Genomic DNA, 25,855 nt, shown 5'->3' with positions numbered 1-25,855 from the left:
AAATCACAGCGCTTGGCAAGACAAGCGGTGGGTGCAACTCAGTGGGTAACGCGTTCTTTGTTATATTAATCCATATAGGGCCTTATTACGGGTGTCACTTCACGGTGAAAACGAAGTGAAGTGACCAGTTCTAGATAGAGCTGGAATTAGGGCGTAACAGCTTTTGTAAACAATGACTTCTATCGATGATTTCTAGGAACTCAAGGCATGCCCACGCAGACGAATATAACCATCGGATAGGGGAAGTCTTTCCCTACCCGATGAGAATGTTAGTTTGCGTGGGCGAGCCTTGAATTTCTAGAAATAATCGATAGAAGCCATTGTTTACAAAAGCTGTTTGGCCCTAATTCTAGCTCTATCTAGAGTTGTCACTCACGGTGAAGTGATTGCCGTGTAAATCAAATGGGAATCACTTCACCGTGAGTGATAAGTTGTCACTTCACCGTGAAGTGACATCGGTAATAAGGGCGAGTTTTATTCAATGATGGCTTCCAAAACTTCTTCTTCCCTTTCATTAAAATTTAGCCTGATGATTTAGTGCATTACTTTCAATGTAATTTTAAAAGATAGAAAAAAACATTTCTCTGTTAATCTCTGGTATTTTCATATTTTTTTTTATCAGTATAATTACAGCAATAGAAACTAAGCCAGCCTCTGGTGGTGAATAAGGAAACCTGTTTTTTACCTTTTCTGATTACTTTGTCCATCGCAGGTGCTTGTTATCATGATCCACTTGGAATATTTTGTTTTATATATCGATTTTGCAGTGATCCGGCTGGTGCTTTCACATATTTTTGTTAAGAAAAGTGAAGATTTAAAAAACTACCCCAGCGGTTTTGACGTTCCGGATTTTTTATGTGGTGTTATTTGAGCTGTAAATCCGTTCAAATCTGTGAAAAATAATAAAATAAGACCCCTACCGATGGAAATATGAAATATCAATATGCGTTAATTTGAGATATAAAAATTGTAATTTTGATGTAAACAAACGGCTTGGTTGACGTTTCCTCTCATAATCGCCTAGCGCAATCTATATTGGTGGTGTATAGAAATAGCCTAAGGGCTATGGATACGGTTTGTCTATTTTCAGTGTGCTCAGTGTTATTGTTTGTTTACGAGATATCCACGAAGAAATTAAAAGTGTTTACCCTTACAGTAAATAACCTTTCAACCCAATAAAATAGCACGATTTTCATACAAACTATCCAACTTCGACGTGTTGTAACTTTGTTCTGTTATTACCAATTGAGCTGAAATGTTGGCACAGAACTATAAATATATTCTTTAAACAAATGAGATTATTATGAACTGCATAAAAAATAAAAATGTATAGTTGGGGTGTAGTTAAATATAAATTTCATCAAAATATTATAGAATTGAGCTGAAAAATGCCTCCAACGTACTCGGAGACAGTTAACGGCAGGATTTTTTTGTGGCAACAATAAGCGAAGACAACTTGCATCAACTTCAACTGATTCACATCGCCCGAATCCACCCGAATACATAACAAAATTATCTATTTTTGCATTTTTTGCTACACAGCAAAAAAATTTGTTGAATATTACATCGAAACAGCTGCACATAGGTCAATCCATCGGTTGTGTAGTATTACGATGGGCGATGTACTCGAGGGCCTTTGATGCAATACAAAAAAAAAACGATGTAATTTACCCGATGTAATAAATTTGACGTACAAGAAGGAATGTACTCGAGGGCCTTTGGTGCAATACAAAAAACCGATGTAATTTTCCCGATGTAATAAATTTGACGTACACGAAGCGATGTATACAATTGGATGTAATGGTAAAACGATGTACACTAGACTGATGCAAATTTGAAATTTTCGCTTCACAGTGCTAAACCGGTTCCAAATTGGATCCTGATTAGCCTCCCAAAATTTAAACTGTTTTGGTAAGAAACTGCCTTGGCACGAACCATTTGAAGTTTGTATGGAAATTACTATGGGGAAACCTAACTTTTTGTTCCTTGCCTTCTAGTTTTTTTTTTATATTAAACTGTTAAATAGTTCTATAGTTCTATTCTAATGGCAAATTTTGTCAGCTACAACTTTGTAGAAAATCGTTTTTCAGCCAAACGTCAAATTAAATAGTTATTAATTGTTTAGTAGATCTTATTGCATGATCAAGCAGCTGTTTTGTGGGCAACACTGAATTCTGCAGTGTGACATAGTAGCCATGATATTTGTGCTTTATTCTTCGCACCAGAAACACCAATGTTGCCTGTTGAACAGTTGATTGAGCATAATCATAAGACATCAGTGACTTGAATAATTAATAACTTTCGTTCCTTACATTTTGTTGGAAAGTGATTTTCAACAAAGTTGTAGCTGAGGAAATTTTCCAAATGCCCAGCTATTTTGTTTTAAAGCAAAGGGAGATGATGAATTGTTATATAGATATGAACAAAAAAAAATGGTTTTCCCAAGTAATTTCCATAAAAAGTTCAAATGGTTTGTGCCAAGTCAGTTTCTTACTAAATGAGTTCAAATTTTGGAAGGCTAATAAGAACCCTGTTCGTGCCCGAGAGAGCACTTTAAAATGTCCAGATCACGGAGGTTTGCTTAACGGCTTCAGCCTCTGGCCAAAAGATGATCACTCGATCACCGCGGTCACACTAACACAAAGCTACCTGGTATCTGCTACTTCACCACAACAAAAATGCTCTTTCCGGTGCCCCCTGTCCCATTCAGGGTAGCTGATCACTCCAACCGCGCTAGGAAAATATTAAATCCACACCTCTGTTTCGGACTTAGTGGGAAACTCGTGGGCAAACACACTTCACCCGCGACGAAAGATCACAAGTCCCTTCTTAGTTTCAGACTTTGCAGAAAAACAGAACGACAGAGCAATTTCACTGACTTTAACTTTATTCGATTGGGCACGGGTACGTGGTTTTTTGTGCAGAACTGTTGCTGCCGAAGTATCTAGGCGAACTAACTCCTACCGTGGTACCGATCACCTATTTCTACCATTTCTTGTGTGTGGTGCGTATGTGTATGTAAGTAGTGTATATAAAGAGTGATCAACGATCGGTTCGGTATGACGATCTATTCTCTACCTTCTTGCATGTTACATTTAGATTGCTTTCAAGTCATTGAGGGTACAGTAGTAATAGTGGACGTAATTAAGTTTAGGATAACTTCAACAAGATACAACAAAAATAACTGAATGCTAGCTTAAGCAATTCCTAATTTAAGCTTGGTTTGATCCCTAACATTCCGGCCACCTTAAAATGGCCATGCTATTTTAATTATATTTGCATGTAACCGCTCTGCTGCTGTAGATTCTAGGGTTGTACTGGTGGCGTTAACGTGGGGAATCGACCAATGGGCATCGGGCGGCAGACTGTAGCTCACCAGAAAACAGCATCGGGAACGAAACTGAATTGATTAGATTGATAATTTATTTGTTACCTATCTCCTCCACGGCGTTGTCCGATGGCATTGGAAGAAGAGCGATCTTGGCGACTGGTCGGGTGACACTGTTGGTGGTCGCCGTCCGGAGGGTGACGACTCGTACTATTCCGTCCTGCCCAGGATGGAGTTTTGTGATGCGACCCAGTGGCCACTGTGCTGGAGGGAGGTTATCGTCTTTGATGATGACTAGACGACCGATTTGGATGCTGACGGGCAATCGACTGCCTTTCGTGGAGCGAGCTTGAAGTTGTTGGAGGTATTCGGGGTACCACCTTCTCCATATCTGCTGGAATCGCTTCTACACTAACTGCCATCGTGACAGCCTATTGTCTGGTGTTGGTTTGAGGTCGAACTCGGGAATCGCTTGAAGATTGGAGCCGACTAAGAAGTGACCTGGAGTGAGTGCTTCCAGATCGGCTGGATCGGATGACATCTGGGTGATTGGTCGGGAATTCAGGCACATTTCTACCTGAGCGAGTAGAGTTGTCATTTCGTCCTGGGTGGCTGTTGTTGTGCATATGATTTTTCGTCGATTTTACCGCCGCCTCCCATAATCCACCAAAGTGGGGCGCGCGAGGTGGTATGAACTTCCATTCGATGTTGCTATTGGTGCACCAGTTGAAGATGAGCTTGCGGTCTTGTTCGTTCGTCTTGAGCATTCGGTACACTTGGTTGAGCTCGTTTGCAGCTCCCTTGTAGTTGGTCGCGTTATCCGAATGCAACTCTGAGACCATACCACGACGAGCAACAAATCTTCGGAGTGCAGCAAGGAATGCTGCCGTCGAAAGATCGTGGACAAGTTCTATGTGGACCGCTCGGGTGGAGAAACATACAAAATGCGACAATGGCGATGTATGCCTTCACCGGTCCTGCATGGCGGTGTGCTCCCATCAGGTAGATCGGACCACAGTAGTCCACTCCCGATACAGAGAACGGACGGGATGGAGTTACTCGTGAGGTTGGTAATTCGGCGGTTGTTTGTTGCACAAGGACTGGCTTTCGTCGGAAGCAGGTGTGACATTGGTGGTACACCTGACGAAGGAGATCCCAACCGCCAAGAATCCAGAATTTCTGGCGAATGGTGCACATCATCAGCTGTGGTCCGGCATGCAGTAGCGATCGATGGTAATGGTTGGCCAGCAGCGTGGCCAGCGGATGCTTGCCGGAAATGATGATTGGGTGTTTAGTATCGTCAGAAGCCTTGGAGTTTTCGAGTCGTCCACCGACCCGAATGACGTCGTTGATGCTAATGCTAGGGTTGAGCCATTTCATCGACGAAGATTTATTCACAAGTATACCGTTTCGTAGAGCTGCCACTTCTCCAGAGAACGTATCGCGCTGAGCCAGGCGACATAAAGCGATTTCGGTCTCCCGTAGTTCCGACGTTGTGAGAAATGCGGCGGGTTGTACCACAGACTTCGATGAGACCGCACAAGCACCATTTGGATGGTTCCTTGCGGCTGATGCGCACAGTGCACGCAGGTAACGGAAAACATAAGCGACGATTCGGCGTAGCTTGGAGTTTGACGAAAAGCGACCAAATAAGAATTCGGAGAACTTGTTGGATTGGGTTGCGTTGGCTGTTAGACAAATCTTGCGTTCTTCAGCGACGGTTGTTGAAGTATTATCGCCTCCGTTGATTTGGTTTGGCCACAGGTCCGACGGAAGTTTCAACCACGTTGGTCCGGTCCACCAGCGTTCGCAGTGGAGAAGATCGGCCGGAGTAAGGCCACGAGAGATGTCATCGGCCGGATTGTCGGACCCAGCGACGTGATTCCATGGATGTCCCATCGTAGCTTGTTGGATTTTTGAAACTCGATTGCCCACGAATACCTTCCAGCAGGCCGGTGATGAATTTAGCCACTGCAGCACCGTCGTGGAATCTACCCAAAAGAATACTGGACAGTCGGATTTTAAGGAAGCATTTACCTTTTGGAAGAGTTCGGTAGACAAAACCGCCGCGCAGAGTTCCAAGCGCGCAATGGAATGGCGGGTCTTCAACGGCGTGACTCTTGACTTTGCTGCCAGCAAGTGGACGAAAATGTTCTGATGTTGAACTTCGGAGCGCATGTATACGCATGCGCCGTAAGCCTTCTCGGAAGCATCCGAAAAGAAGTGTAGCTGGATGTTGTTTGCCCCGGCCACCGAGACAAATCGGGGAATTCGTACGTCACTCAAGAGATTCAGCTGATCATGGAACGTTTTCCATTCGGTTTGGAGTCTTGGTGGAAGTGGATCATCCCAAGCGTAGGTCTTCCCGTCGTTGGTCGTCAACGCCCACAGGCGCTGCATGAACTGCTTGGCGATGGAGATTACCGGACCGGCGAGGCCCAGTGGGTCGTAGATCTGCGCGATATACGAAAGGACGTTTCGTCTGGTGAGCACGGTAGCTGGAATTGGAAGCTGTATTCGGAATCGCAGTGTATCGAACTTCGGTTCCCAGATAAGTCCGAGGGTGGTCACCGACTGCTCGTCGGAGAACTCGTAGAACGGTTGGATTGCTAGTTGGTCCGAAGGAATTTCGGCTAGGACTGCTGAGCTGTTGGAGGCCCATTTCCTCAATGGAAAACCGGCGGAACTTAGCATCTCACTGAGCTGCCGACGGAGTTCGATGGCTTCTTCTGGAGTTTCGGCACCGCTGATGAGGTCGTCGACGTAAAAATCTTCTAGCACGGCCTTCTTGGCCATCGGGAAATTCTCACCTTCATCGTTGGCGAGTTGAACTAGGGTTCGAGTGGCGAGGAATGGCGCAGAGGACGTACCATATGTAACGGTCTGAAGCTCGAACGTGGAGATTGGATCTGTTGGTTTATTTCTGAAGAGAATTCGGATGAGCGATCGGTCGATGCGTAGAACTCCTATCTGGCGGTACATTTTCTCCACATCCGCCACGACTCCAACAGGTTTCGTCCGGAATCGCAATTCGATGGACTGGAGATCCTCTTGCACGACTGGGCCAACGAGGAGAATGTCGTTCAAGGAATTGCCGGATGATGTGCGGCAGGAGGCATCGAATACGACCCGTACCTTTGTCGTAGTACTGCTGGCCTTGAACACCGGGTGATGCGGCAAGTAGTAGTGCATCAGAGAATCATCTACCGGATCTTCGAGTCGTCGCATGTGGCCAAGTCGTAGGTACTCGTCCATAAATTCATGGTAGGCTACCTTGACAGCTTCGTCCCGCTCAAGCCGGCGTTCCAAACTTCGCAGACGTCTTTCGGCGATGGCTCGGGATTCGCCGAGGTGAATATGGGGATTCTGAGATTTTGGAAGAGCGACTACATACCTTACCTTCCGTCTGCGTTTCTGATCGTAGTAGCCTGGTACAGCTCATCACAAGCGACTTCGTCTGCCGAGTAAATTCGACCAGTATTGATGGACTCAATCTCCCAGAACTTCTCCATAAGTGATTCCAGGTTATGGGTGGTGGTTGCGGTACAACAGCGTAGAGGGATTCGTGGAAAATTGCTGTACCAGCGGCCCGAAACTGCCCAACCGAAAATTGTTTCGATTAGCGTTGGTGACCCACGGTTGAGGTGGATCCTACCGTTCCTCAGGTACTCATGGAATTGGTCAGCTCCCAAGATCATATCGATGGGACTATTGATGTTGAAGTTGGGATCGGCGAGTTCAACTGTCTTGGGAATGTACCAATCGGAGATGTCCACGTCTCTGCCCGGAAGTTCGGTCATGAGGGTTGGAAGAACTAGGAATTCCAATTCAGTTGTGTAGTACTCGTCTCGTGAGCGAATCGTTGCGTAGACCAGCTGTGAAACTCTGGTTGCCGACTCCCCAACCCCAGTGATGAGGATGTGGGCTCGTTCTGGTTTCAGACTCAGACGACTAGCGAGCCTTTTGGAGATGAAGTTGGATTGGGATCCAGAATCGATGAGTGCTCGAGCGGAGTGCTCGTTACCGTCTTCATCGAGGACTGTCAGCACAACCGTGCAAAGGAAAGCTGTGCTTGAAGAGCGGGCATGAGCTGGCAGACTCACTTCGGTAGCTGGATGAGCTGATACACTTGATTCCACGGACCTTACCGTGGAGGAGGAGGCTGGTGGTTCGACTTCTGGGGCGACGCAACATTTCTGTGGGGATGGTGAAGGCTGGGATTGGTGGAGCAGCGTGTGGTGTCGTTCATGGCAGAGGCGACAGGAAAACCTTGAGTCACAGTTCCGTGCGACGTGGGAGGACTTGAAACAGTTCCAGCAAAGACGTTTCTGGGCGATGAGTTCCCTCCGTTGACCAACGGAGAGCCTTTGGAATGTTGGACACTGTACCAAGAGATGCTTTTCGGAGCAGGAGATACACGATAGGGGACTGGATCGTGGGCTAGCAACCGCGGTATTAGCAACCGACCTCGATTGCTGTGGTTTCCTGAACGGACTTGTACCGGCCACCTTAACCGGTGTATGACGATGTTCCATCTCTGAGGAGACCGTCTGGAGAACCCTGATCCGTTGGTATAGGAATTCGATGCAATTAGCGTATGTAACCTGGTCCATTTTCGACGAATGCTCTTCCCAGGCACGGAGAGAAGCAGAATCTAATTTATACGAGAGTATACATACCAGAGGAGTGTCCCATGTGTCGACTGCTTCCCTTAGCTTTGCCAATGCCTTGACGTGGCGTTGGAAGTCGTCCACTAGGGTGTGGAGACCTTCCGGAGATTCCTTGCGAATAGGCGTCAGATCGTATAGAGCCCGGAACAGCTGCTTCTTTAGGAAACGCTGGTCGTCGTAGCGTTTGAGGAGGGCCTCCCAGGTTGGTCCATAGTTACCTGCCTCGATGTCTACCGTCTCGTACGGCTTCCTGGCATCTTTTTCCAAGGACTGCAACAGGAATTGCAGCTTTGCTACAGGTGGAATTTCTGGAACATCGTGGACCATAGATTTGAAAGTGTCCCTGTTTAACTGGGTGAAATTTCCGTGAGAAAAAATGAAATTGCAATACAATTTTACTCAGTCACTGAGCAAAATTCAACGACCTTGCTCACTGGCTGAGCAAAATTTTATAGCAATCTCTTTCTCTCACAGAAATTTTACTCAGTTTTAGTAAAATTGCCGTTACAGATCTACACGGTGTTTCGTGAAAACCCATTAATGGGTAAAAAATACCCATTTTCAAACCATGTATGCAGCTGTCAAAAAATGGGGGAATTTTGAATTCATAAAATGGGTGAAAAAATACCCATTTAAAGAATCAGTTCACGGTTGAATAATGGGTATATTTTTTACCCATTAATGGGTGAAAAAACACTTCGAAATTTTATCGTCTCATTTCCGTCACCGGCTCATTTCCGTCACCGGCTCATTTCCGTCACCGGCTTACGGATAAGTCAATACAATGGATAATTTGTATTATAATGTTTCGTGAAAAACTTGAGCGGAACACCTGCATTTATTTTCAATGTTTTAGAAACATTTTTACATCAACGAGCGCTTGCATCCTCCATTTGTAAAAATGAGTATTTTTCACCCATTTTACGGTAAACACAATATAAGAAAATGGGTGAAAAAACACCCATTTATTGACAGACCACCCATTTACCCATTTATGAGTAAACCATAGTTTACCCATTAAATGAGGAGGGGCACTTTTAGCGGAAATGGGTATTTTTATACCCATTAATGGGTTTTCGTGAAACACCGTGTATGAGTAACAGCGGTTTAACTGGGTGAAATTTCCGTGAGAAAAAATGAATTTGCAATACAATGTTACTCAGTCGCTGAGCAATATTCAACGACCTTGCAAAGGAAAAATTGACGAGAAAAATGTTCAAAAGACATCAATGGCACATCACACTTCAATGTTCTACGATATTCTACTTTAGCTATTCTAAAAATTAATCGAAAATATATAAACAAAAAGCTGCAAGGGAGCGGGCTTATACATGCTTTTTTTAATGGGTCTAATTTGGGATTCGATCCTGGACTGTTGAAGTGTGCTGCTGCCGTTGTATTTGTTCGATCTCACTGCCCGTAAAAAAAAAAATACAATAAAAATACAATGAGTTTCAATGTCATTGTAACCATGATATTTATTGTGAAAACATTGGACATTTTTGTCGATCACCATAAAATCACAACGAAATTCATAATTCACAACAATAAAAATCATGGTATTTGATGAATTTACAGTAAATAAGAGGGGTTGTTAAGTATTTTAGCAATATAAAAGCTGATGTTTCTAGAACAAATTTGTTCTTATCACATTAATTTTCATTGTTTGAGCATTGTATCGTTAAAAAATGAATTTTGTATTTTCTCCCGTACAACAATTTAACAATAAATTTTAATGTACTCGAAATTCAACAGTAAAAATTATTGAAATTTCGTTGTTTTATTATAATTATTTTTTTTTTCGAGTGGGCCACGGTTGTTCTCATATATGAAAATGGTTCATAAGGATGAAGCCATAACTCATGTTTTAGATGTTTACCTAGCAGAACAATCAATTCACATTGTAATGCAAAACACTTCGAATCCTTCTGTTTTGAAAAGTAGTGTGATTCAATGTGCAATACACTTGAATTGATAGTGAAAGATTATCAACATTTCTAAGATTGAAACACTAGAAATCAACGTGTATATCACTTTGAACCAAGGTGAAATACACTTAAAATAACTTTTGAAAAGTCAAGCGTTTAAACACTTCGAACCGACATGTGGACTTTTTTGAGTGTAATGTTCCGAGGAAAAAAAGTAGTTAGACTAAGGTTTCATATCCGCCGTGAAGAGGCTGTCATCTTACGAAGACTGTTTTCAGGTGCCATAGAAAGCTTCCGCTGCTTATAATTAATAGCGCTCCCTTTACGCAAGCGGAACATCGGACAATTTCTCTATCATTCTACCGAAAACCAAAAGCTTAGAAAGTATATTTACCAAAAAGAAAGCTTCCTTAACAACCAACATTTCGCCTACTGGCACTTCTTCAGCTCCTGCCGATTAATAATATGCTTAAACTTCATCTCGCCTTTCTTGTCCTTGTTCATGGTCTTGAAGTGACCCAACCCCCGATTTCCTGCCCGCCGATCCGAGATCTGAATATTGTAGCTCTTGCCAAAGTCCACGTTGGGAGGCTGCGTGAAACCAACGATTTCGCCACATTAAGAACATCCTTCATGTGGTGTCCTTCGTACGCTCTAACGTACGTTTTGAACGACAACTTGCCGGACTGGTTAAGGAAGTAGTTCTTCGACAGCAGATTTTTCAACCGCAACTAAATGTCGGCGATCTTGCTCCAGGAGAACTCAAACTCATTAAGTAGAACCTTTGCCTGCTTAAGGTACTTGAGCCACCTCCTCTGGACATAGCAACAGCAGAGGATGGCCACAGATGTTCTCGCCTCGGGCAATACGGCCGACTCGGTGAATGTATTCCGGCTGCAAAACTGGAAGAAGACTGGCTTGTTTCTGTTCACCCTGTGAATCGAAAATTGCTCAGATTAAATTGCCGAAAGATTTTAGAAAAAAAGTTGAAAAGCTCGTGATGGTATTAACGGACAAACACGAAGAGAAGAACACCATAACCTTCTTCTTGTGGTTCTTATTAAGGAACATGAACGACATGAGCAAACGCTTCTCCGAGGGACACACTAAGAAACCCTGCTCCAGTCCAGTGACGGTGGCTTCCGCCTTGAGATCGTCCACCCCGACATAGATTGGCTCTGATTTACGCAAGCTTACCCAGTTCCTCTGTCCGAGACGTCTGCGTCGCCGAGAACAGCATCCTCTCACTATGTTATCGGCCTGAAGTGATTCACCATGCCAATCAAATAATGTGACTCGTTGTCCCCCGTAATAAGGGATTTCTTTGTCAATGAAATACGTAAATTGGTGGTTTTTGTCTCAACTTACCATTTTGTAGCACGTTCACAATTAACGGACAACATTTTACAATAAGGCACTGGACCGAGCACTCGAATAACAATGGCGGTTTGCGAGATTTAATATCGCGTAGTAATTAGCTGTCATATCGCATAATATTAGTGTAATATTACACAACTATTTGTTGAATGACCTATGTGCAGCTGTTTATGTGTAATAATTATGTTATTTATTTGTGAATATTACACACATGTGACGGAATGAAAAATAGTCATTTTGTTTCTGCGTAATTCTAAGAGCGATATTTTTTTTAAAGCTTTATTAAAGAGATTTTTAGCCTTAAGCTAGTTCATCTCTAGAAGAGCGATATAATATTACATGGAATTGGTGTTAATTTGCACATATTTCTCACAATTACATCTAGTTTCCTGATACGTTAGCATCATTACGTTGAGGCATATTACTTTTTTTTTTTGCTGTGTACTTATTTACAACACCGTTAATACCTAACTCATGCATGATTCAAATTAATATGTTCTTAATTACCTGCCTGAATAGAGTCCATCCTAGATGTGTTTTCAAAAATATAACTTGAGTTGACTAGCGGAACAGAATCCTCAACGGCGCGAAAAAAAAATAATTGCACGAATCACACGACCAACTCTAAAGTCAACTTTGAACTGCTACAGCAAGCGAACAGATACGTAAAAGATAAAACAAGTACAGGGTATTGTTCACCTTGCACGACTTCATTTACAGTTAGCCCCATTTCGAAAAAATGTGTTTTGGTCAGCTAGATTTACCAGATACCACTCCGTGCGTCGGTCTCTGTTCCTCAAGCTAGTGCCAATCATTGCCATCTATTGACGACAATCGGATGTGCAGGGAGCATGGGCGCATTTAATGGGGGTGCCAAGGGGGCAAAGCCTCCTCTACAATCATCTAGGCCCCCTCCAGAATGTTTTGTAGATTAATATTATTTAAATCGTCGGTATTTGAATAACCAAAAAAAAAACTGGAGGGACCTGAATCATTCTGAAGGGAGCCAGGCACCCTCATTAGCTACGCCAATGGCAGGGAGGCTGCTTCCACACCAGCATAGGATATAATACCCATCAAAAAACATGGGCCGGCTTTACTTCCCATCCGAAGGAAGACGTGACCGGAGATTTGTATACCTCAGAAAAATCACACCGACCTCGGCTGGGATTGAATCCAGACCCATTGGAGGGAAAAGCAGTCAAGCATACCACTACACCACCGGCACCGGTCGTTAGCAGTTCTGCTCGTGCCATGCTCTGTGGGTGTATGTTTTGTTTCATCCTTTTGCTTGCTGCGTGCTGGCGTTCCACCTCCCGGACGAAAGGCGCTTATCTATGTTGGTTATGTTGGTCAATATTAGACGCTTTTTTTGGTCGCTGGACTTGTCGCTTCTGATTTCTGCGTTGATTCGGCCGGTGGGGACTGGCGCTGCGCCTTCCAGACGGTGTACAGATGAACTGAATCCGTTGAGTCGCGATGAATGGTGATGAAAAGTGGTCGCAGTCCTTTTTTTCTCTGCTAGATCCCTTAGTCGGAGCAGCTAGAATATGTTAAGTAGTTGTTGTCCTAGTCCTTAAAACCCAGGAAGGAAAAGGCGAGAGTGCCGTTTTTAACACCGGTTGAGGATGTAACGGCAACATACCTATGGGAGCTCTTCGAAATCATCGTGATGTCATGGATTCTGGATATCGGGTGTGATCATTCTTTATTTATATTTTAACTTTTAATTGGATTATTATATTAACGATCCACCAATTGAAGCAGCATAGATGGGAAGAGTGGAAATGCCATCTCCTTATTTTTAACATTTCGTGAATAGAGGGCGGGCTCTTCTCCCCACTCATTGGGGCATTCTTCTGTTAGATGGCTGGTTTCTTGATCGGTTGCATGATCCTGTTGCTTGAAGGAGATTCTCAACTATCTCGTGGGTGCACGTGGACGATACCCATCCCGTTTTTTACTCTTCGTACAATGGCAGGTTTAGTAACATTAGAGGTTATTACATTTGATCTAATTGAACAGCGAGGACAGCCCACAGTCTACTGACAGTCGTCTTGCTACAGTGAGTGGTAGCCTTGAATTAATAGTAATTTTTCTGGCTGAATGTCGGCGGTTCGTGAGCATTATTGACATTGCTGAAAATTATGATAATATCATGCGGGGTTGGTAATGTAATAGGATTCTTTGTTGATCATTCATTAACTCTTGGTCGCTGGGAATGCCTGCGAATATTTGAGGTGGACAAAAGAGTGAACAAAGAGGAGAACGCCTAATATTTTTCACATTTATATCGCTGTGAAGCAACTGAAAATTGTTGAGGGAATTTAAAGCTGTAACTGTAACCAGTTCGTTTTTGTTTGCTAATCTGGTTAAGATGTCATACTTAATTATCTTAAAAATAAATCGTCTAGCTCAAACCTTTATGGGTTTAAGTGGGAACATCACTATCACCATTTGAATTTCAGCCTAATTTCTCCACACCATTGACAAATGTATATACTGCCGTTATACGTTGGACTCTTATGCGTATAACGACAGTATAGTAGTTGAAAATGTTTAAAATATTTACATTTTGAACACATTTGTAGTTCTGTGGAGAAGATTTCAGCTCAGTTTATTATAAGAGAACAAATTTACAGCATGGTAAAGTTGACCATTTTGTTTGGAAATCGGCATCCGCTGCTATTACATCTAACAGAATTGTATGCCTTTAACCTTGCAAGACTAATTATTTAATGCTTTTATCACCAAACTTCCTGATATTTTAAATAAGTTAACTAACACGATTCAAATGGCACTAATTTACAACTAAATACGCTCTATTTTTCAGATTTCTAAAATAGAACATTTGTCGCAGCAACAATATGTAACTGTGGAAGGAATAGATAACTCGAATGCAAGAGCAGTAGTTGTAAAACTTATAAATGTGGTTTTGACAGTTCTTCAAGTGATACTTTTACTGGTGGCAACTGCTGCTGGAATTACTATGCCTTTCCTTAAAACGAGGTAGGTTACAATTTTATCATAAAGTAATGGTAATTTACAGGCTATTATATGTAGAGATTTAAGTATATCGATTATGCCATCATTATTCCCCGTTTGCACTAGAGAGGAACATTCATTCTCGATGAACATTACAAAAGTTCCTATCTGCATTAATCGATTCTCTTATACCATCGACAGACATACAAAGTAGTACCAACCGATGGAAACGATTTTAAATTGGCTCACTATTTGACTATTGGTCCCAAGAAAACGATTAACGTACCCCATTCTAGTCTAAATTCTAGTGCTACACTATGTTTTGATTCGCTATGAAAGAAAGACCAAATGAGAGGTTCGTGGATTTTCCTCTGTTTGGAAGGGTGCATCGATTAGCTTGGGACCGAAGAGAGTACCAGAGCTGAGCCAAAAAGTTGAGCACGTTTCTTCGGGACCTTCTGGTCTTAGAGTTACCTCTATGGTAGTACTAGCTTAAATCAGTACAACCATAGAGGTGACTCTAAGACCAGAAGGTCCCGAAGAAACGTGCTCAACTTTTTGGTTCAGCTCTGGTACTATCTTCGGTTCGAAGGAAAATCAACGAACCCCTCATTTTATCTGTCAAACTTTCATAGCGAATCAAAACAAACATAGTATAGTACTAGAATTTCGACTAGAATGGGGTACGCTTATAGATGTACTTGGGACTAATAGGCTAGTCAAGTAGTGAGCCAATTTAAAATTGGTAGTTTCTAGTACAACGGTAGTACAACAGTGTACAAAGTCTTAACTGATTTTCTCATTTGATAACGATGAATATACGAGCCGCGCGGAAAACGTGATTGCTTCTCACTCCAAAAGGCCTGGGTTCAATACCAGTCAGCGCCGTCGGGATTTTCTGAGGCACAAAATCTTTGATCACGCCTTCCTTCGGAAGGGAAGTACAGCTGTTGGCCCCCGTTTCATGAGCTGATCGGTCGTTAGAGTAGGGTCCAAGTGTGGGAGCTGCGTCTCTGGCGACGGTAACATTGGTACTCAGTACGGAAAACAAGATCGACGAAAGAAAAATCGAGGAAAAAACGGCATAGGGAAGAGCGCTACTTCGTCGTAATCGCCAATTTCCGTTCTATCGAGCAGAAATCATCAATAATATCAATGATTTCACCGTGCACAAATCAATAATACGTTTGTTCCGATCCGTTGGTTCATAAGCCACCACATGAAGCCTAGTACAGCGCATTGTATGAATATTTACACTCATTGTCCTCAAAACAAAAGAAGCGCTCCTAGCGAATTCACTTTTTCTACAATCATCCGTAGGACGAAGAAAATCTAATGGCGTTTCAATGCGTTAGGACGGAATTGAAACTCGTAGGACGAATTTAGAATAAAGAAACAGTGTTAGATTTTTAATAATATCTCAACATTGTTTGACTCTTTATCAATTCCAACGGTACGTATGGAAAGGTGAATAAATTTAGAAGTTATCTTTGATGAAAACATTTTTTGTTTTGTTCAAAACCTTTTTTTTTATAAAGAAGATTCCATCCCAGAACATCAAATTCAACAGAGAATGTTTTTGCAGCTGAGTTATTAACGAAAGAGAAAGTCGATGAAGAGAATCGATTAAAGCAGATAGGATCTTTTTAATTGTTCGTCTAGACTTGTGTTTGATACAGATCTTGATATTGCACAATTCATACCAAACTAGACAAATAAATGCGTTTTCACCTATTATAAAGTGCGAGTTTTCTTCTTATCGTCTTCATATGATGTAAGCAATAAGTGCTCCGAAGACACCAACACAATTTGACGGAAACGTGTACTTTTATCACACTTTTTTCATGTTTCGAGCAGTCCAGCAATAAATATCATCCGCTGTTGTTTGTTTGTTGATATTTGTCCACGAAAATCAAGCGTGATCATCGAAGAGATTGAGATTTCATTTTTTGATATTTTCTCAACACTGTGTGCACCACATCATCGCAGACGAACAGCATAGGTTTGTCAAAAAATGATCTACTACAACAAACCTCATCAGCTACGCATCCTCTATGATTTACAAAATTGAAAAACGACCCAAGCAGCACACTTCAATCACAATAAGTTGCTGCAACTTGATTAAGACTGGAATAAGTTCCAAACAAGTAACCACGAACCAATCTATATCTTTCAGCATCCCGAAACCTATTCTAATCCACCCACATCAACGATTGAAGGGCTTTGCTAGTCAAAGCCATGCAGTAGTCTAATTCTATGCCTTATGGCAACTTGACGCTCATGTAAATTTATTTATTTATTTTATTGATTTAACTTATTTTATTTATTTTATTAACTTTATTTATTTTATTTATTTATTTATTTGTCGCCAATCAGTGTAGTCCGTTTTACAATAGTGCTGTTACCTTACATGCTATTTTAAAACAAACGTTTTATTTGAAATTGTCAATCAATGTAGACTACATATTCAAACATCTACATAGGAAATAAAAATGGTTCAAAAAGAACTAGCCGTTAGTATTCTCCTTGCTGTATCTTTAGACATAGTTAGATCTATACTCTCACAATAATTATTATACACTCTCATCATTCTATTAATTGGTCTATTTTTACCCTAAATTCGTTCTGTTAGGTGACAGTTGAAATACATTTCGAGTTCTTAAGGGGAAGTTAACCGCTCCGAAAAAAAATATACATTAGGATTTTTCTAAAAATATTGAGAAAAGGTATAAAAAATCTAAAAAAATCACATTTTTTTCTAATTTTTCAGAGAAAATTCCGGGCAAAACCATTTTTTATAAGTCATTATGGCGTAAAGTTGGACTCAAAAAACCACAAAATATCGACTTTTCGGTTTTGCTGAGAGTCCAATTTTTTTCATGATGAGATAGACTAAATATTTTTACATGTAATTTTTTGACAAAAAACTAAGAAAGAAAAATATTTTTTTTTTTCGGGCCGTTAAACTTCCCCTTAAGATGCGTGATGGTACGCAAAAATATAAGTAGAAAGGAAATCATGGAAATTTCAACAGACTAGAAATAGTCTCAGTGATGTGTTGTAAAAAAAGTACAGATTATAGAGACTAATATTTATCACATTTATATCGCTGTGAAGCAATTGAAAAGTGTTGAGGGAATTTAAAGCGGTAACTGTAACCAGTTCGTTTTTGCTTGCTTTTTTTTTTCCTTTGGTTTGTTTTTTCTGTCGATCTTGTTTTCCGTGCTGAGCACCAATGCTACCGACGTGCCAGGAAGGCAGCTCCCACACCTGGACCCTACCTATCGACCCAACTCATGAACCGGGGACCAACGGCTTTACTTCCCTTCCGAAGGAAGGCGTGATCAGAGATGTTATGCCTCAGAACATCCCGGCGGCGCCGACTGGGATTGAACCCAGGCCTGCTGGGGTGAGAGGTAATCACGCTTACCACTACACCACCGGCGCCGTTTAGTTTTTGTTTGCTAATCTGGTTAAGATGTCATACTTAATTAACTTAAAAATAAATCGTCTAGCTCAAACCTTTATAGGGTTAAGTGGGAACATCACTATCACTATCACCATTTGAATTTCAGCCCAATTTTAATCATAATTTCTCCACACCACTAATGTATACACAGCGGCGCCGGTGGTGGTGTAGTGGTAAGCGTGATTACCTCTTACTCCAGCAGGCCTGCGTTCAATCCCAGTCGGCGCCGCCGGGATGTTCTACGGCATAACATCTCTGATCACGCCTTCCTTAAGGTCCCCGGTTCATGAGTTAATGGGTCGATAGGTAGGGTCCAGGTGTGGGAGCTGCCTCCCTGGCGTCGGTAGCATTGGTGCTCAGCACGGAAAGCAAGATCGACGGAAAACAAATCAAGGAAAAAAAATGTATATACTGCCGTTATACACATAACTGTCCCATGTTCTATGCAATCCTTTTGCACCGTTGGACTCTTATGCGTATAACGGCAGTATAGTAGTTGAAAATGTTTAATACACTTCGAGTTGTTAAGATGCGTGATGGTACGCAAAAATATAAGTAGAAAGGAAATCATGGAAATTTCTCTGAAGTGTTTCAATGTTCATCTATATTTGTTTATTTGTTATGTTTGCATCAACAGACTAGAAAGAGTCCCAATGATGTATTGTATAAAAAGTACAGATTATACAGACTACATATACTACAGTTACAAACGAAAATAACAAGGAAAGCATTGTCAAGTTACTAAAAATGTATAAGTCTAAAATTTTACACTTAGCTGTTGGGCATCAGGCATATTCCATGTCAAGTGGAAATCGAACATCGACGCCACTCGGTTGAACACTCGCTGCAAGCCGTAAATAGCGCTCCCTAAGCTAGAATTAGTTCGAAGTGGAAGTCTTAGCATAAGACTGTTGCGTAGTGATCGAGGTTGAACATTAATGTTCACTTGTTGCAGAATTGCTTCGCAGTCGATTCTTCCTTGCAGAGTATCGGCAACGGTTAAGGATCTGAAAACATCTTTTCGGATACGTAAGGGCTCGACATTGATTGGCAGCGATTCTCGTAGCTTGGAAGACAAAATGGGTATCTCCAAGGCAGCTTACGGAGCGCGAAGCGAAGAAAACGTCGTTACACAGATTCAATTCGCTCGACCCCATTATTGTAGTTTGGGCCCCAGACTGCAGAGCAGTATTCCAACGTAGATCGTAAGAGTTCTCGCGAAGTTCTTAGTAATCTTGAAGACAAAGCCAAGAGTTCTGGACGCTTTGTCGACGACATACAATACATGTCAGCTTTGAGTCCAGAAAAACGCCTGAGTCTTTCCCGCAATGCACCCGTTCGATAATCGTGCATAGTAGTTTGTAATTGAAAATAATCGACTGTTTCTTGCGTGAGAAAGTAACGATTGTACACTTAGCTGGGTTGACCACCAGTCGGTTTAGACTACACCAGTCAGCAAAGATGTCAATCTGATCTTGGAGAGAACGGCAGTCGGCGAGTGAGCGGATGCGCAGAAAAACTTTCAGATCGTCTGCAAACGATAATCGTGGCCCTGTGATAACATGGTGAACATCGTCGAAGTAAAGGAGAAATAACAATGGTCCCAGATGGCTACCCTGAAGTATACCGGACTTTACGCAGAAGCTTGCTGAGCGACAAGTACTCAAAGTTACTGTCAGTTGGCGCTCCGTGAGGTAAGAACGAAACCATCTCAAAAGATTTCCACCGATACCTAGCCTATCAAGCTTAGCGATCGCAATTTCGTGGTTCAGTTTATCGAAGGCTGTCGTGAGATCTGTGTAAATAACGTCCGTTTGGGTCCGAGCAATCAAACTTTCTGTGATGTAAGACGTTAGACACAGCAGGTTCGTAGTTGTGGAACGCCTAGTTATGAATCCGTGTTGATCTATACTTAGATATTGCTTGCAATGCGCATTTAGGGTCTCTATGACAACCTATTCAAAAAGTTTTGATTGATCTAAAAGACAAGTGATGTTCTTTTTAAGAATTGCAACGGGACTCATAAGAAGAAAGGAGAAAAGGGGTCCAGCCTAGTTTCCTAAGAGCAAATAACAAGAACTGTTTTTGAACTGATTCTATACGATTTATATAAGTTTCAAGGTATTGAGCCACACTGCAATATTCGAGAATTGATCTCATGTAAGCTGTATAAAGTGTTTTGATGGTATATGGGTTTTTAAAATGATAATTAAATCTTTTTATGAATCCCAACATAGGGGAAATAAATGTAATGTCGGCCTAAATGCTCCTAATTTGGGCCCATACATAAATTCAGCCAGCGATTAAATTTTCAATAGCGACCAAAAATATCTATTAATTCTATCCCCCCTATTTGTAACTAACAGCTACCCATTAATGGGTGAAATTTACTCATTTAATGGGTAGTTCCGTTTTCCCTCTATTTGCATGCTTTATAGTCATTATTGATTATTTTGTGGTAACCATGTAGTGCAAAATAGTTGATTATAGATTCAAAAAGTTATAGTCAATAAATAACTATTTTTCTTGACTTCGTTTTCGTTTTCAAGCACATAATGGGGTCATAGGGTATCCAGTAAAAAAATCAGAGATATAGATTTGACATCATAGAATTATTCCACAATAATCACAGGGGTCAGATGATAGTAAGGAAAGTTATTGAATATAGGGGATAGTCAAAGTAATAGTGATAATATTTAAAAGGTGGGATAAAGAGATAGAGATGTATGTGATTGGCAGTACCTATCGACCCTGTTCCATGACCTTCAACAACTAATTTTAGATATTATTACTGTTATATCTAACCTTATCATTCCCCTTTTTCACGTTCGCTGAAAAGAGTAAAATTCTTGATTCTATAACTTTTTCGACAGTTTGGCAAGTTTGACCCGAAGCAGGCAAACCGGATTGTTGCCTATGAGCTTTTTACGATGGAATATCGAGTCTACATCCCCAGTTGCGATGTAGAAATCGAAGGAGTGGTCACCGAAGCGAACTAACTTGCGAAGATTTCCTTCATGTCGAATCCTTCGGTATTTTTAAAAACCGTGTCCTTCCGAAAGTGAAGATTCTGGATTGCATCCAAATGCAATCAGTGTCTCTCATTGGCACGAAAAAAAAAAACGTATTCTCTGTCAGACTCGTTCCGTGTGACCTTTTCAGGATCGGCGCTACCTGACTAAGTCGTAATTGGGAAGGTTCGACTGCCTGTACGCTTGTTTATACCGCGGGTGAACTGCTCAAAATGCAAGCAACTTGGTCACACCGCTGACTTCTGCTCAAACAAACCGAGCTGCGATCAATGTGGCGAACTGCATGCAGATGGTCTTTGCCGGTCTACCCCAAAATGTGTTTACTGCAAGGATACTCTGCATGCTTTGGTTGATTGTCCGAAGTACAAACAGCAGGGAGAAAAACTTAAACGGTCTTTGCAAGCTCGCTCCAAGAGGTCACTTGCAGAACTCTTAAAAAACACTACTTCATCTTCCCAAACCACCTCAAAAAGCAAAAACACATACTCCATTTTGCCAGATGATGATCAGGGCTCTGACTCAGAGGCTGGTGACGGTAGTCCCTTTGTCTTTAAAGGTGACACGAGAAAGCGGTTTAAAAAAACACTAAAAATCCTCGTAAGACTTCTCGTATGGACTCTCAACCTACCTTGACAAATTTAAGAGGTAGTGGAAATGTACCGAAACCCCCCACCACCGGAATTTAAATGTAGTAAATTCCACCACTTCTGGGAATATCTAAAACCCCAGATATCCCATTTTTCAGCCAGAAAAACAGCTGAAAAATCAGCAAGAACATGCTCCCATGTTCACGTTTTCTGGAATTGTGGAGAGCATCTTCCATTTTTTTTCGCCACGAGCTGTCTTCGGGCGCGGACGCATTTGCATTTTGGTCCGCAAGTAATTTGTATATATATAAATGTTTTTTTTTACACTTAGACAACGACGCGTGTGGGTCTCGCTGGCCATTTGTCCCTTATAGTATCGCGTCGAATATTTACAACATAGTTATGCCGTGCGGTGTAATATCATGCAGCATCAACGACGACCGCTTTCTATGGAAGTGCGAATTTTGTAACAAAAAATACCATGCTGCCTGTGTCGGAGTACAACTTGTGGAAGCAATCCACTCTCAAACGGACGCGAACCATCGTGCCGAAGTTTTTGCAGTGCTACAATATTTTTTTTCCTTGATTTGTTTTCCGTCGATCTTGCTTTCCGTGCTGAGCATCAATGTACTGACGCCAGGGAGGCAGCTCCGACACCAGGACCCTACATATCGACCCATCAACTCATGAACCGGAGACCAACGGCTTTACTTCCCTTCCTTCCCGTGATCAGAAATGTTATGTCTCAGAACATCCCGGCGACGCCGACTGGGATTGAACCCAGGCCACGCTTACCACTACATCACCGATGCCGCTTACAATAATTATTAAAAAGTCATTATGACAGCTATCCATACAAAATAATCCGTTAGAGATAATGTCGTCAAGATACATAATTTGTCAATTCATAAAAAAATCACTGGATACGTGTTCACAACACAGGTTTAATGTGTGAAATGCAGTGTCTTTTAAGGGGGGTGTGGATTTATTTCCTGCACTTCGCGTTCCGTTTCGCGACGGTGCCATTCCTGCGCGGCATTTACACGCGTACCGTGGACTTTTCTCAATTCGATTTCGACTAGAGTCGAAATGAAAACACGGTAGGTACTTTTTAGAGTGTCTGATACTCAAACCGGAGAAGACCAGTTGAGCCAGACTATGTGATAGACTGAGCTTTCAATTTGGTAATTTTGGTTTAGTTTTGCATAAGGGAGACAACTGGAGCGACAATTGAAGTTTATATTGCTTAATCAGTAATATCGATTATTAGGTGCGCCCGGGCAGCTCGTCATTTGGGACGACAGGTACAAAATACAAAAGGCACTCGAAATTTCATGGTTGCAGTTTTGAGGTGATACATTGACTCTGCTGCCTGAACGGTTGGATGTTTGTTTTTGGTATGAAATTTAGGGATGCCTACTTAGACACATTACATGGGAAATATAAGTAACACGTCAAAAACTCGACGATTTTCGGATTTTTTTTTTGTGAGCGTTTGAGGTTTTTTGCATTAAATTGCTTACATTTGAGATTTTTTTCATTGGTTTGTGACATTTGTGGCTCCTTGGGGTCATATCGGAAGGAGGTCGCCTCCGGTGGGGATTGGTAATTGGCGGGCGTTCTAGAGCCCTGAAAAATGGACAAAACTTACTTTTATCAATTGGACCTTATTCAGAAAAGATTTTTGTTCTATGTGAACCTCTAAAACCCATAAAAAACCATTTAAAAATTTAGAAAAAAAAAATATTGATTTTTCACTGTTTTTTTTTCCACTTTAGGCAAACATGAAAATTATTTATTGTTAATTTTTTCATGATATCAGTGGTTCACATTCTTTCCCGCCAATTTGGAAAACACCGTTTCGAGAAAAACGCGTTTAAAGTTTTGGGTTGTGTAAAAACATGATTTCTGGAACTTACGGTTAATCGGCGAAACCTGGGCCATAGATCACTCTTTTCTCGTGCTCGTAGCATTTTTTTTTAATTTTTAAAGTAAAATATAAAAAATTGATAAAAATAAATTTTTACTTGTATTTTCCCTCTTAAATTATGTAAGTGTTGCGAACGTTTGATATGTCTAGGCATCAAATTGAAAACATTTATTCCTTTAAAATATCATGAATTTTGTGAAGCACAAGTCAAGACATTTGGTGTTCTTATTTCAATACTAGAATAATATCTATGAAAGTAACTTCCTCTTTCAATTCTATCACACAAATATCGAGGTAGCAAATCGTTAACTACTTGAAAATGAACACTATAATCAACTATACAATTCTTTGCTTCACCGAAAACCATTGTGAGGCATCTAGCATAAAAGTTGAGGAAGTGAATCTATTACATCTCAAAATCAAACGCATTATTTTATTCTGCAAGCGCTGTAATCTTGATATTTGTGTTTCATTGGCCAGGTAAAGGAAAATAAATTAAGAAATTATCTTTGATTGAAACATTCCATTATTCGTTCAAACCCGATCGTAAGAGAGAGGTTAAGTGCGAGTTTTGCTTAGTATGACAGATCTTAACCCTATTACTTGTATATAATTACTTTATGTTTAATCTTCAAAGAGCCTGTGCAGTGACTGCATCCAGATGAGCTCCAATTTTTAAAGAATATTAAAGACCTGATTTGGAACTGATTAATTTCTGTTGTGCAGAATTGTTACACACAGACTCTTAAAAAACTAAACTCACTTTCGGACCCTGTACTGCTCGTCCCTTTTCACTTAAAAATGTATAGATATACGAGAAGATCATAAAGACATACAGATAGTTCAATAACCATAGATTTTTGTTAGTTATCCTTGCTGCACATCATAAATTTTATCTTATTTTCGTTACAGGGTGCGTGTTTTGACAACGGTCGTTTGTATCATATCTGTGGTGTTTATTTTTAGACAATGGACTGAGATCAGGAATTTATGGTTTTATTCAATAGATACAATGAAAATTTTTGCTTCAACTTAAATAAAGATGTATTATTTCAGCATGTTCTTGTTTTTTTTCCGTATTACTATATCACTGTTAACCCTGGCCACTATTAGCATATTATATTTTCTCTCCAAAAAAACAAATCAAAGAGGTGTAATTTTTCTGGGCGTTCATCGAAATTCTTGAAATTTCTACTTTTAATTGATCCCAGTTTATCGGTATACTTTTGGACTTGATTAAGTGAGTCTGTCGGAAGCATTAAAACTGCTATATTTTTTAAGAATAATTAATTAACTCAGTAGTTATTAATAAAAATACCTTCTATTTGGCTATAATTTAATTAAAATATTTCCCTAATTTTATCGCAACTTACAACCAGCTGATTTCCTACATGTAAAATCTAGAGTAGTGTGTTTTCTGGAATAACATATAACATATAATACAATTGTAGAAAACATCAATTTCATCTTGTTTTTTTTTTCCTTGACTTGTTTTCCGTCGATCTTGTTTTCCTAACGATTCATCAACTCATGAACCGGGGACCAACGGTTTACTTCCCTTCCGAAGGAAGGCGTGATCAGAGATGTTATGCCTCAAGAACATCCCGGCGGCGCCGACTGGGATTGAACCCAGGCCTGCTGGGGTGAGAGATAATCACGATTACCACTACACCACCGGTGCCGCTGTCAGTTTCATCATGAAAATGTAGCAAATCAGAATTGTTAAAGATTTCCATGTACAGTTTCATATCGCCAGCATACATGAGCACATTTAGGCGATTTAACACAAACTTCACGTCATGTACAAATAAAATAAATAATAAAGAAGCTAAATGTGATCATTGTGGAACTCCAAGGGTAACATTAACTGACGAGGACATTTTTGCTTTAAAGCGAACCATCTGTCTTCTTTTTTATCTAGTTCGTTTACATGGAAAGCGCAATTGCGTTAGCTTTACGGAGCTGATAATTCATTGTTCATTGTTCAACAAAATTCACTTAATTCTTTGTCTAGTAGGAGTTGGGCCGAATACTCGCGGCTTACTCTCGGTTAGAGAGGTACATTGTCGAAGGATAGGATCAGGGGAGGAGCTTGGGGTGAGGTTTCGTTGTCTCATCAACGCGGTTCTAGTTTCGTCTGGAGTTCGACCAGCTATGGTGACCAGTGCGCCTCAAAAACGTGCCGTGCGACTGCTCTTTCTGCAAGGATTTTCATGAATATCCTTTCTATAAACTTAAAGTGAAACATTGACCACATTGGTCTTTCCGGAGTGTCTGGAATCCCCCGGGGGGAACCTGTAGTAGGCTGCAATCACATTTTTGCACAAAACAATGCCATTGGGGAGCTCATTCTGGAACCAGTAGATGCCCCAGGATAACATGTAAAAGGAAAATTGTATTTTCACTTCACAATGCCGTTAGACAGCTCGAACAATCTGAAGTCTTGAAATGGAGCATTGACTACTAGCAGTGGATGGGGAGGTTAGGCCTTTCAACTCTGGTTGTAGACCAATAAAAATCTCTCTCTCTTCTATTGATGTAAGGTGTAG

General features: G+C 41.1%; 1 protein-coding gene across 2 annotated transcripts in view; it reads left to right on the top strand.

The window, feature by feature from the left end:
- Nucleotides 1-24,361, top strand: part of Dmtn (transmembrane and coiled-coil domain 2 protein Dmtn) — a 215,369-nt gene extending 191,008 nt beyond the window's left edge. For both annotated transcript variants that reach the window (XM_065235981.1, XM_065235980.1), the window contains exons 9-10: nt 14,137-14,312; nt 24,219-24,361. In XM_065235981.1, coding sequence (XP_065092053.1) covers nt 14,137-14,312; nt 24,219-24,342 — 300 coding nt within the window. In that variant the 3' untranslated portion in view covers nt 24,343-24,361. The remainder of the gene's footprint in view (nt 1-14,136; nt 14,313-24,218) is intronic.
- The last annotated feature ends 1,494 nt before the right edge of the window (nt 24,362-25,855 follow it).

This window comes from Ochlerotatus camptorhynchus, unplaced genomic scaffold, assembly GCF_037179485.1.
Source record: "Ochlerotatus camptorhynchus isolate MF236.1 unplaced genomic scaffold, CSIRO-AGI_Acam_v1.1 ptg000511l, whole genome shotgun sequence".
NCBI lineage: Eukaryota > Metazoa > Arthropoda > Insecta > Diptera > Culicidae > Ochlerotatus > Ochlerotatus camptorhynchus.
This window is presented reverse-complemented; position numbering and strand designations above follow the sequence as displayed.